A 12,418-nucleotide genomic window follows, 5' to 3' on the forward strand; every position below is an offset into this window, starting at 1 on the left:
AACTCCCGTCAAGCCAGGTGGGCCCTGTTCTTTGGCAGATTTAACTTTTCCCTCACCTACCGTCCTGGCTCTAGGAACTTCAAACCTGATGCGCTGTCACGAGTGTTTGACTGCACCGAGGATTCGTCGGCGCCTGAGTCGGTGCTCCCATTCTCCTGTGTGGTGGCCGCAGTCAGTTGGGAGATCGAGTCGCTGGCCATGCTGCTCTTGCCACGGATCCTGGTCCTGGAGACGGCCATCCTGACAGACTCTTTGTCCCACAACCTGTGCGAGGTCAGGTACTTCAGTGGGTCCACACCTCGCGCTTTGCCTGCCACCCTGGGATACGTCGCACTCTGACCCTGTTACGGCGCCACTTCTGGTGGCCGTCAGCGGAGGCGGATGTCCGTTCCTACGTCGCAGCCTGTCCGGTCTGCGCTCGGGGTAAGGCCTCCCACCGTCAACCTGCTGGACTGCTGCAACCCCTCCTGGTCCCCAGCCGCCCGTGGTCCCACGTGGCATTGGACTTTGTCACAGGCCTGCCTCTGTCTGAAGGTGATGACACTATTCTCACTATTGTGGATAGATTCTCTAAATCTGTTCACTATGTGGCTTTACCTAAATTACCCACGGCCAGTGAAACGGCTGGCCTCTTAGTCCAGCATGTATTCCGTCCCCATGGGATACCTGTGGATATTGTGTCTGATCGGGGCCCACAGTTTATTTCACGTGTGTGGAAGGAATTCTGCTCCTCCCTAGGTGCCACCGTTAGCCTTTCCTCGGGATTCCACCCGCAGTCCAACGGTCAGACAGAGAGGGCTAACCAGGACTTGGAGGCCTCGCTCCGTTGTGTGGCCGCTCAAGACCCAACCACCTGGGCTTCTCACCTACCTTGGGTGGATCTATCCCTCGCTGATTTGGCCCAACATTTTCTCATCCGTGCATTACAGTAGCACAAAGCATCAAATACCTGTTAGACAACAATACTCAAGATTACATATCTGACTCACCACTGAGAAGCAGTTTGCATAAAATATAGACACTCCCCACCAAAAAATAATATAAAAAGTAAAGAAGAGATTTACAGTTATACAGGTCAGAGGGTAAACAAACTAAAAAACATCTTCGGTTCTACAGTATACTAGTACTGATACAATATTGACCAAACCTTGGCTGACACGCTTTTATCTCAGATGATATCAGATAATATTTCAGTAATTCTGGCTAATTAGACCTTAGCTCAGTTTGAATGTGGGCTGGAAATTTAATAAGAATGAATGAGGTTATGAGGAATGATGAGGCTGTCATTTGTCCAGTCCTAACAGGTGCAACAAAACTTACAGGACTAACAGGAGACTTAGGAAGATTCCAATCGGTCTATGCACATGCACACAGTCCTGGGAAGACGTCAAATCAGCCAAATTGAAAACACCTGTGTGGACATTCATGGCCTCTAACATTCATAAACTGTTGATCCATCAAGTGTTATAATGTTTTTCTGAGTAGATAATTAATCAGCATGGAGCAACAGGAAATCATGTATAGTCATGTATCATTAGAACATGATGTCATGTAGTAGCTCCACAGTAATTAAGCATGTTATTCATATTAGCCTCTCTGATTTTGTTACTACTAAATCAAAAATGTATTCTGTTGCATTGATAGTACATAACCATGTATCTTCATCTAAAAGGCATAGAGTTTTTAACAAGTAAGTAATTGTATCAGTATTAAATAAATCAGTAATAACCTTCAGTCTGATTCAAGACTCCTCGGCTTTGTGTCCGGGTCCTGCATGACCCTGGGGTTCTAAAGGGATGATATAGAGAGAGCAAATTTTGCGAGATTTGCTAAAATAGCAGACCGCAGAATGTAGTGATTGACTAATCAGTGACATATTCAATCAAGTCTTGCAAAGAGAATGTTTTATTCTGTTCTTAAATCAATAAATGATTTTGGTTGTGTTACAGAGTTGTCTATTCACATAGATACCATATTCAGGGAATTGTTTGAAAAGGCAAACAGCTAAAAGGTAATGGCAGTGAGCTTTAAAACGTCCATATTATTCTCATTTTAAGGTTCATGATTGTATTTTGAGGTACCAGAATAGGTTTACATAGTTTCACTTTCAGGAAACACCATATTTTTGTTGTACTGCACATTGCTGCAGATTCTGTTTTCACACTGTGTGTTTAGGTGTCTGTTTTAGCTACAGAGTGAGACATCTCACTTTTATATTATCTTTGTTGGGAGTCACACTGATTACTGACATATTATTTGTATTAGTAATAACCTTACAATATTACTGTTGCTGAATTGTAATGCGTTACACTATTTTCGCATTACTTTTGAGTTACTTTCAGCAAAATAACACCAGAAGTCTGACTTGGCAGCTGGCATGTAAAATTCACTACAGGATCAATAAGTCTGATCTTTATCCACTTTAATACATCATATATTATTCATAACATTTATATGTTGCATATGAATATGCAAAGTAAAGCTATAAAAATAGATACATAAAATGTACAATTGGAAAGTAGGAGAAAAAGAAAATACTTAAAAGTACTTTACAGTTGAATTGACGTATGACAAAATGGTTTTTTAAAGCACTTGAATAAGAAATGGATGTTGTTTAGTTTAAAACAGTCTAAAGGAAACGGTTTACATTAGTTACAGTACTTGATTTACAGCGGATATGTGAAAAGGTATACAGGCTTATTCGTTTAACAGTAATCTAGTTTTACTCAAAAACCGTCACCGTCTGCTTTTATTTTGAAGTAGCCTACACGGAAGTTGTATGTTGTGTACTCTTGCTAGCTTACTGAGATGAACGTTAGACTTTTTAAATAAATAAAAAAGAGATGAACGTGGGACTCTAGATGCAAAACATGTTCGTCAAGCTTTAAAAGTTGTTCACTTTGTAGTTTGTAAAACTGCAACATATTGAACAAATGGTCCCAGTAAAAGACACGATCGTCATTCGAAGCCATTCCACTACAGGCAGTCTTCTCCACGGCTGATAAAATGCAATGATACGTGTACCATTAACAGGCCTCACGGTTACCTTTGTAACGCGTTACTCCCAGCACTGCTTCTTTCCATAGCACACAGTGCACATGAGAAGACTTCAAGCTCCAGCCTTGTTTTTCAGTTCAGAGATCCCCAGGAGGATACCAGTGTTACATAATATTTCCTGGTTGGGGCTGGTTTGCAGGAGCACAGTGATTTTACAGAGGGCCTTTTGAAATACGCTAATCATGATTTTTCATGCACTTTTTGAATATTTGGACTTTACTGGTTGGCTGTTGTTGAGCTTTGTAGTTTTACTTCTGACAGATGTGGTCAGAAACTGGAGGCCACAGAGCTTTCCACCTGGACCCTGGTCTGTGCCTTTTCTTGGAAATGTCTTCACGGGAGTGGATTTCAAAACAATGGAAAAGGTGAGGTAACCCCTACCGCTTTATTTTACATTAAGCTACTCTTAAGAGGGTGACCAGACGTCCCCGGTGTTGGTGACCTGTCCCCAGCTGGATATGTCCCCGGAAATGTCCCCGGTTTTCACTGTGATTGTACAGACCCGAAATTGGAATGAAAGAAAGAAAACACTGACCAAAGGGAGCCGAAAGTGGCACGCCCAACACACGCAGTCTCAAGAGAGACCAGAGCCAGCGCTGCTCAGAGATGTTCCAGAAAGCCGTATTTTACGATGATAAAATCCCTGATTATTTACATGGAATCTGGTGGGTTTAGCGAACGCAATTTCGCGGACTTTTTATGTTTAATAAAAGGATCTCAATCTTAAACAGAAAGGTTGAACTTTTGAGAAATCATTTCCATAATGTTGTCAGACACTTAGAATATTAATCTGAGTCTGTCAGTAGCAAAACGAGCACTCTAATGAACGTAAATACAAACTGGACAATTATCCCATTAGCTTGTTTCTCTGCTGCCGACTGCAGCGATCTCGTTTAATACTTGGTCAATGTCAAAGGAAGATATTTCCTCAATAGTTTTTAATATATCCGATACTCAATGAGCTGTTGCAGAAACAAGCCTGACGCAATAAAGCAAAAGCTGTCAGATAAATGTAATGCAGTAAACATTACAACATTCCCCTCTGGGTTGTATGGAGTAGCAGCAGGGGTGAGTCTAGAATCAGACCTTTAGGGGGGCTCAGCCCCTAATGAGAATGTGGCCCATATAAAATGTTATCATGTTTACATTATGCATAAATATCTGCACACCCATTACTCTCTGGGAAATATCTCACAAACTCTTCACTTAACACATGCATCAGTACAACAAACCCGGCGGAACCAGCCAGCCGGGGTCCGTTTATGGCGAATGGTGCCACGGTAACCGACCGAAGGAGACGGTCATGTGACTCTAACGTGTGGATTGACTTCACCATCGCCATGGACATCGTAGCTGAGAAGTACACCGCCAAACCTAAGCGTCGTTGCCAGACAAATCTTGTTGAGTGACACACTGTCAAGTCAATCAGTATACAGTTAGCCTAAGTTATAGCCTATAGGTTTAAATGCATTTCAATTCATTCAATGCATGTTCCAGGCCCTTTATCCATTATACAAGTTGCTCTAAAAGTACTGACAGTATTAAAATAATACGATAAATTAAATTCTAGTACCTCATCGTCAGCTTATGTGACCTGTAGGCTACTGTTAGAAGAATGCATTGTAACTCCAACATTGATTGAACATTGGCGCCATCTACTGGAACATTTACACTAATTGCCTTTGGCCTTCTGTTTATTAATCTTCATCTTGATCCGTTTACATGTAATTTTATGTACATATGTACATCTGTATGCATGTATATACTTTATTATATAGTACCAGTGGTTAATTTGGCTTTTGTAGGGAGAGGGGGCCCTTCTTTACGGTGAATGGTCATCATTCAAAATCGCGCAGTAAAATGACCATGTGTTTTTACACCAAATTGGGTTCTTTGTTCATTAATGTGCAGGGTTGATTAGTTATTCAAACAAAGATAAATACTTTACAATTCACTTTATTATTATTTTTTTAACAGGTAAATAACGGATTGGACCCTTTGAAAATGTATGGAATTGAACAGATATTGAAAATATTCGTTGGCAAATATGTAAACATCTTTAAACAAGAACATTTCTGGTTTAAGAGAATCAGGGACAGTTTCTGATGCGGGGTCCACCCCTAGAATTTTTTTTTTAGCAATTAAACACTTCATTTCCTGCATTTTGGTGAATTTGTATGCATATGTTTCTATTATCCACACCACGCCCGTACCCTTGGGCAAAAAGTTGTGCTTTTATTAACTTATAATTGTTAAGGTCTTGAGATGACACAGACCAATTTTGAAGTCAATCTAATGAAATCCCTAGGAGGAGTTCTTCAAAGTATAGCACCTTGACGTTAAGGCCTACTTCCTAAACATCCTTCCTGTCCCAAACTTTGTGCACATTGAAAATGTAACTCATACCATTGGTGTTCTCTTTGGTTTGGAGGAGTCGTGATATTTTGAGAAAAATAAAGTTGTACTTGGCTATTGCAAGAATAAAGTCACTATATTTCAGAAAATAATCTTCCTGCACATAGCCTGCTGTGCAATACTTGATTGCTCTGCTGATACGGTAGATCTCAGACCTTCTGACAGACACAGAGCCCTGTTTGAATCTCTGGTCTCTGCGTTCCAAGGCCAGGTTGGAGATAAAATCTCCCCACCTAGTCCTGGGTCTTCCCCGAGGCCTCCTCCCAGCTGGACGTGCCTGGAACACCTCCCTAGGGAGGCGCCCAGGAGGCAACCTTATCAGACGCCCGAACCACCTCAACTGGTTAGAACCATGGCCTCAGATTTAGAGCTGCCGATCCTCATCCCAGCTGCTTCACACTCGGCTGCAGACTGATCCAGTGAGTTTTGAAGGTCACAGACCGATGATGCCATCAGGACCACATCATCTGCAAAAAGCAACGATGAGATCCCCGAGCCCACCGAACTGCCATTGCTCAGAAGGTGTGTGCCAATTACAGGGGTATTACACTTCTTAGCCTCCCTCGTAAAGTCTACTCCAAGGTGCTAGAAAGGAGGGTTTGGCCGATCGTCAAACCTCGGATTGGAGAGGAACAATGTAGATTCCGTCTTGGTCGTGGAACTACAGATCAGATCTTCACTCTCGCAAAGATCCTGGAGGGAGCCTTGGAGTATGCCCAACCAGTCTACATGTGTTTTGTGGATCTGGGGAAGGCGTATGAGCGGGTCCCCCGGAAGATACTGTGGGAGCTGCTGCGTGCGAGTATGGAGTGAGTGGGTCCCTTCTCAGGCCATCTAATCTCTGTATGACTAAAGCGAGAGGTGTGTTTGGGTTCTCGGCAGTAAGTTGAACTTGTTCCAGGTGAGGGTTGGCCTCCCCAGGGCTGTACTTTGTCACCAATCCTGTTTGTAATATTTATGGACAGAATATTGAGACATAGTTGGGGTGGGGAGGGGTTGCAGTTTGGTGGGCTGAGGATCTCATCGCTGCTTTTTGCAGATGATGTGGTCCTGATGGCATCATTGGCCTGTGACCTTCAACACTCACTGGATTGGTTTGCAGTCGAGTGTGAAGCGGCTGGGATGAGGATCTGCACCTCCAAGTCTGAGTCCATGGTTCTCAACAGGAAACCGATGGAGTGCCTTCTTTAGGTTGGGAATGAGTCCTTACCCCAAGTGAAGGAGTTTAAATACCTTGGGGTCTTGTTCCCGGATAAGGGGACCTTGGAGCAGGAGATTGGTTGAAGAATCGGAGCAGCAGGTGCAGTATTACATTCAGTTTATTGACAAAAAGAGAGCTGAACCAGAAGGCAAAGCTCTCGATCTACTGGTCAGTGTTAGTTCATACCTTCACCTATGGTCAAGCAGGCTGCGTCATGACAGAAAGAACCAGATCCAGGGTACAAGCGGCCAAAATGGGTTTCCTTAAGAAGGTGGCTGGTGTCTCCCTTAGAGATAGGGGGAGAAGCTCAGTCATCCGAGGGGAGCTGGGAGTAGAGCCGCTGCTCCTTTGCATCAAAAGGAGCCAGTTGAGGCGGTTCGGGCATCTGAAGGATGCCCACTGGGCACCTACCGAGGGAGGTGTTCAAGGCACGTCTAGCTGGAAGGAGGCCTCAGGGAACACCCAGGACTAGGTGGGGCGAATATATCTCCAACCTGGCCTGGGAACGCCTCGGGATTCCTCTGTCAGAGCTGTTTGATGTTGCTCGGGAAAGGGGATTTGGGGTTCCCTGCTGGAGCTGCTGCCCCCACGACCGGATACCGGATAAGTGGATGAAGATGGATGGATGGATGGAAGACATGTGTTTGTATTAGAAGTTTTCTGAAAAGTTGTGTTTAAATATGCAAATTATGCATTATCTAATGCTAACTTTTGGTGAATTTGGAAAAATTTAAAGGTTCAGATAGACAAAGGTTAGAAAAACAATCAGATAGATGTGTATTTTGGATGTCTTTTTTTTTAGTCTAAGAAAAGACATGATCCAGAAGCTAAATAGCCCTAAAATAAAAATTGAAAAATTATGGTTTTGACTGGGATGTCTCCCCTTAACACAGAAAAACTGCATCTACACAGGAACAGTGGGCACAAGATGAAACTATCCGTATTATATAAGCACGCATGTCCAACCTTTTGCAGTGGTTGCAGGGGGCTGTTAAACTTTAACTTTACAGTTATACCGGTAGTTATCTTTCCATGTTGTTAAAAGTGTTGTTGAAATTGTCTAGTGTTTTTAAGCATTTCACCTAAAAAAGCTTTTATTTCAATTCAATATGGTTCACATATAGAATGAATACAAAAGTTTTTGTGAAACATTCCCCCTTACGAACTTAATTTGTTTTGAAATGCAGCTTTCTCAGGAGTACGGTCCAGTGTTCAGCTTGAGGAGAGGCAGTGAAAGGATGGTGTTTATTTCAGGATACAAGATGGTCAAAGAGGCTCTTGTTAACCAGCTAGACAGCTTTGGTGATCGACCTATTGTCCCTCTCTTCCATGTTGTCTTCAAGGGGCTTGGTGAGTATATGTGAACAAATAAATGAGAAATAGAAGCCATAGAAATAGAATGAGAGTATAATGAACATTCCCATTCAAATCATAATAGATAGAGGGTCATGGCGGTGGATATGACATGTGCCTTTGATGTGGGATATCAGGGTTTAATTTCCACTGCAATATCAACCAATGTATCCCTGAGCAAGCCATTTAACCCATAGTTGCTCCAGAGGTGTGCGACCTCTGACATATATAGCACTTGTAAGTCGCTTGTCGGAGTGGCAGCCATTTATACATGCATTTCTAAATGTTAGCTAAACAGCAAGCAACAGCGATGGGGTCCCTACGCCTCCCAGCCACTCTGGAGACGGACAAGCTGGCTAGCTAAATTGTCTCGGAAGTTGACGCTCACTCTTGGCAAAGTAATCTAACTGTAGGTTCACACGGCCACCAACTTGAGTATCTAAAGTTACCAGAAGTCATTCATTTTCAATGGAAGCCGGCTTCTCTCAGCTGCAATAAGCGGCACATCTGTCAGCTTTGCATTTTGAGCGTGTTGAGCGTAAATCAGAAAGTTAAAAGTTTTCAACTTTATGGTAATGAGCTATGACACGCTTCAGCGGCAAGCAGAGGCTAACGGCAGCAACCAAACGGAATGTAGACAACCTTCACGCTTGTTGGTTCCAGAGAAACATACACTATAAACTTTCGTTCCTACCAAAACCTGAGGACAAGCTCATAATTGTTGTGGGTGGGTTACCTATTGTTTATGATTTAACATTGTTTGTGTTTAGGGACTAGCTAACGTTACCTGCCGGTCACATTGTCTCTAAACGGTCCGCTCACAGTGAAGTCTTGCACGGCTTACTAGGTTAGTCTGGCGGCTGCTTGCTCTGCCTGCATGCTGCTGCGGCTCAGCAGCTAAGGAGTGAGCTAACTGCTAACAGACACCGTTGCAACCAATTAACAATACAAATTCTGTCATTATATATATGTGTGCCACTTCGGAGTGGCCAAAGTGTCCTTCAGAGGGCGGCCAGCCAGAGCTTCTTTGCAGCTCAAGTCGGCGGTGGTGTGTACGCAACTAACAACAATCCCCTTTTTTTCACTCATCAACTGACTACGACAAACTATTCATTGTCCATTCCTTTTCTATGTTCAGAGCATGGTACAGAAAATGTATTTAGCTGTATTAAGCTCCATCCCAAAACTGAATATCTTTATGCTGTGTTAAAGGATTTAACAAAAAAACACAGCTTAGTCAGACAACTTACAGTACATGGGACAAAGTATATTGTCGATGCAGAATAGTGTTGATATTTCCAGGTCTACCTGGACCTCGTCCCAACCTGTAAGGATGCAATAAATGTAGCACACTACCAAATTAGAAGTGACAATAACTCCTTATTTTCAATGTATGTGCTCAGAAATTATTATTATTTTAAATTAATACTCTTAACACTACATGTTTGCTTTGTTAAAAAAGTTTTATTACATTTCCGCAGGCATAGCTTTAAGCAATGGTTACCTTTGGAAGAAGCAGAGGAAGTTTGCCAACACTCACCTGCGTTACTTTGGAGAGGGCCAGAGGTCACTGGAAAAATACATTGAACAAGAAAACAACTTCCTCTGTGAAGCCTTTAAAGAGGAACAAGGCAAGTATAGATACATCCTAATGTAATATCATTACTTGAATTGAATTTAACTTATGGCATTTCCAGGAAGACCATTCAACCCCCACTACATTATAACAAATGGAGTGGGTAACATCATCTCGTCTATGCTCTTCGGACATCGCTTTGAATACAGTGATCAAAGCTATCGGAGGTTTCTGGAGTTGGACAACGAGGCCATTTTGCTCGCTGGCTCTGCTCAGGCTCAGGTAATTCCTGATCTAACTCAACCACCATGTGGTGATCATACAACAAACTGTGCTGTTGGTATATAGCTGATCTGAGTTTGTCCCGTTGACAGCTGTATGATGCCTTCCCGGGCTTGCTGAAGTACCTGCCAGGACCTCACCAGACTGTACATTCCAACTACAAGGAGATCCTAATTTTCCTGCAAAAGCAAGTAGAGAAGCACCAGGAGGAGTGGAACCCAGATGACCCTCGTGATTATATTGATGCATACCTGTCAGAAATGAAGAAGGTAAGATATTTCCACATTTTCAGTAAAGCTCAACAGAATCCTTGCAAAGGATAGCTTTACAAGTGTTCACATTTGTCTTGGAACAATCGGCAAGTTCCCATATGATCACGTTTTTGGCATTGACTGCATAAAATAGGGACATAGTCTCTGTGACGTCACCCGGCTAAATGAAGCTTACAATCTACACTCGCCTCCTGTTGCGGCAGCTAACCTGTCTCAAAGTAGAATGTCGGAATGTCCTTTACATACTTTAAGCCTCAATATTCATTAAATGGTTCAAACAAATCCACCCTGTAAAGTAAAAATAGTTTATAAAAAACTATTTTTGTTTGCTGTAATCATTCCTCCTGTTTATACAAGCCATGGACATATTTATTTCTAATGCTATTCCAATGTAAATTGTCAAGGACGAAATCCACAATCCACATAACAATGTATGATGTCATTGATAGAAAAAAGAGGACCCCCATGCTGGCTTCAACGTTGAAACCCTGCTGATATGCATCCTCGACCTGATGGAGGCTGGTACAGAAACTTCTGCCACCACTCTACGCTGGGCCCTCGTATACATGATGCACTACCCAGAAATACAGGGTTAGTAATTTATTCATCCCAATGGGCACATGGGTATTCTCATGAAGATTATAGATGGTGTTGTGCTATTTCAAGTGCATAATGTATAATGACTCTGATTCCTAACTCAGAAAAAGTCCAGGCAGAGATAGACGGAGCAATCGGACAGTCTCGTCAGCCCACCCTAGCCGACAGACCCAACCTGCCTTACACTGACGCTGTCATCCATGAGATTCAAAGGATGGCAAATATAGTTCCCCTGGGGTTCCCCAAAATGGCCAGTAAAGACGCTACGCTTGGAGGATACTTAATACCCAAAGTAGGGACTATTTACCAGACTCACCCAGTTTTGACAAGCTGTAATAAATAAATAATTAATACACAGCTAATATCAACCCCTTATGCTTATTTCTAGGGCACAACTGTAAGTACAATCCTTGCATCTGTGCTGTTTGATAAGAATGAGTGGGCAACCCCAGATGTCTTCAATCCGGAGCATTTCTTGGATTCAGAGGGCCGGTTCCGCAGAAGAGACGCCTTCTTACCATTTTCAGCAGGTTTGCTCGATACTCCTCCTCTTTCAGTGATACAGTTTAGCCGACAGGTATTACTGCCAACATGCAGTAGTTGATGAGAGTATAGACGTAGACTGGTAACCTAAAGCTGCTGTCAACTGTTTCCCCACAGGTAAACGTGTGTGTTTAGGGGAGCACCTGGCCAGAATGGAGCTGTTTCTTATCTTTACATCTCTCCTCCAACACTTCACCTTCTCCCCTGTTCTTGGAGTAATGCCCAGCTTGGAAGGTGTAATGGGCTTCACCCATTCCCCTGAGGAGTTCAGGGTACTAGCTATCCCTCGCTGATTTTGCCCCACATTTTCTCATCCCTGCATTTCAGTAGCATAAAGCATCAAATACCTGTTAGACAACAATACTCAAGATTACATATCTGACTCACCACTGAAAAGTAGTTTGCATAAAATATAGACACTCCCCACCAAAAAACAAATATATAAAAAATAAAGAAGAAATTCACAGTTATCCAGGTCAGAGGGTAAACAAACCAAAAAACATCTTCTGTTCTACAGTATACTAGTACTGATACAATATTGGCCAAACCTTGGCTGACCAGCTTTTATCTCAGATTATCTGAGCTTCACATAAATAAAGCATGTTATTAATATTAGCCTCTTTGATTCTGTTGCATAGATAGTACGTAACCATGTATCGTCATCTAAAGGCATAGATTTTTAACAAGTAAGTATTTTTAAAATCAGTATTAACCTTCAGTCTGATTCAAGACTCCTTGGCTTAGTGTCGGGGTCCTGCATGACCCTGGGCTTCTAAAGGGATAATATAGATTGAGCAAATTTTGTAAAATCTGCTAAAATAGCAGACCGCAGAATGTAGTGATTGACCAATCAGTCATGAATCAATCAAGTCTTGCAAAGAGAATGTATTATTCTGTTTTTAAGATTAAGATTTAAAGTGTTGCATAGTTGTCCATTCACATAGATACCATATTCAGGGTATCATTTGAAAAGGCAAACAAGGCTAAAAGGTAATGGCAGTGAGCTTTAAAGCGCCCACATTATTCTAATTTTAAGATTTTTTTTTTTACATTTTCAGAAACACCTTTTTTTTGTACTGCACATTGCTGCAGATTCTGTTTTCACGCTGTGTGTTTAGGTGT

At 42.3% G+C, this 12,418-nt stretch overlaps 1 protein-coding gene across 2 annotated transcripts in view; it reads left to right on the top strand.

The window, feature by feature from the left end:
* LOC117950531 (cytochrome P450 2J2-like) overlaps nucleotides 1-11,714 on the top strand; it is a 22,861-nt gene extending 11,147 nt beyond the window's left edge. Inside the window, exons 1-9 of one of the 2 annotated variants that reach the window (XM_034881654.1) lie at nucleotides 3,152-3,422; nucleotides 7,861-8,023; nucleotides 9,508-9,657; nucleotides 9,724-9,884; nucleotides 9,977-10,153; nucleotides 10,606-10,747; nucleotides 10,858-11,045; nucleotides 11,142-11,283; nucleotides 11,414-11,714. In XM_034881654.1, the coding sequence (XP_034737545.1) occupies nucleotides 3,240-3,422; nucleotides 7,861-8,023; nucleotides 9,508-9,657; nucleotides 9,724-9,884; nucleotides 9,977-10,153; nucleotides 10,606-10,747; nucleotides 10,858-11,045; nucleotides 11,142-11,283; nucleotides 11,414-11,589 (1,482 nt within the window). In that variant the 5' untranslated portion in view covers nucleotides 3,152-3,239 and the 3' untranslated portion in view covers nucleotides 11,590-11,714. Of the gene's footprint in view, nucleotides 1-3,151; nucleotides 3,423-7,860; nucleotides 8,024-9,507; nucleotides 9,658-9,723; nucleotides 9,885-9,976; nucleotides 10,154-10,605; nucleotides 10,748-10,857; nucleotides 11,046-11,141; nucleotides 11,284-11,413 lie in introns of those variants that run through there. The other variant, XM_034881655.1, reaches the window with a different exon arrangement.
* The last annotated feature ends 704 nt before the right edge of the window (nucleotides 11,715-12,418 follow it).

This window comes from Etheostoma cragini, chromosome 9, assembly GCF_013103735.1.
Source record: "Etheostoma cragini isolate CJK2018 chromosome 9, CSU_Ecrag_1.0, whole genome shotgun sequence".
Classification (NCBI taxonomy): domain Eukaryota; kingdom Metazoa; phylum Chordata; class Actinopteri; order Perciformes; family Percidae; genus Etheostoma; species Etheostoma cragini.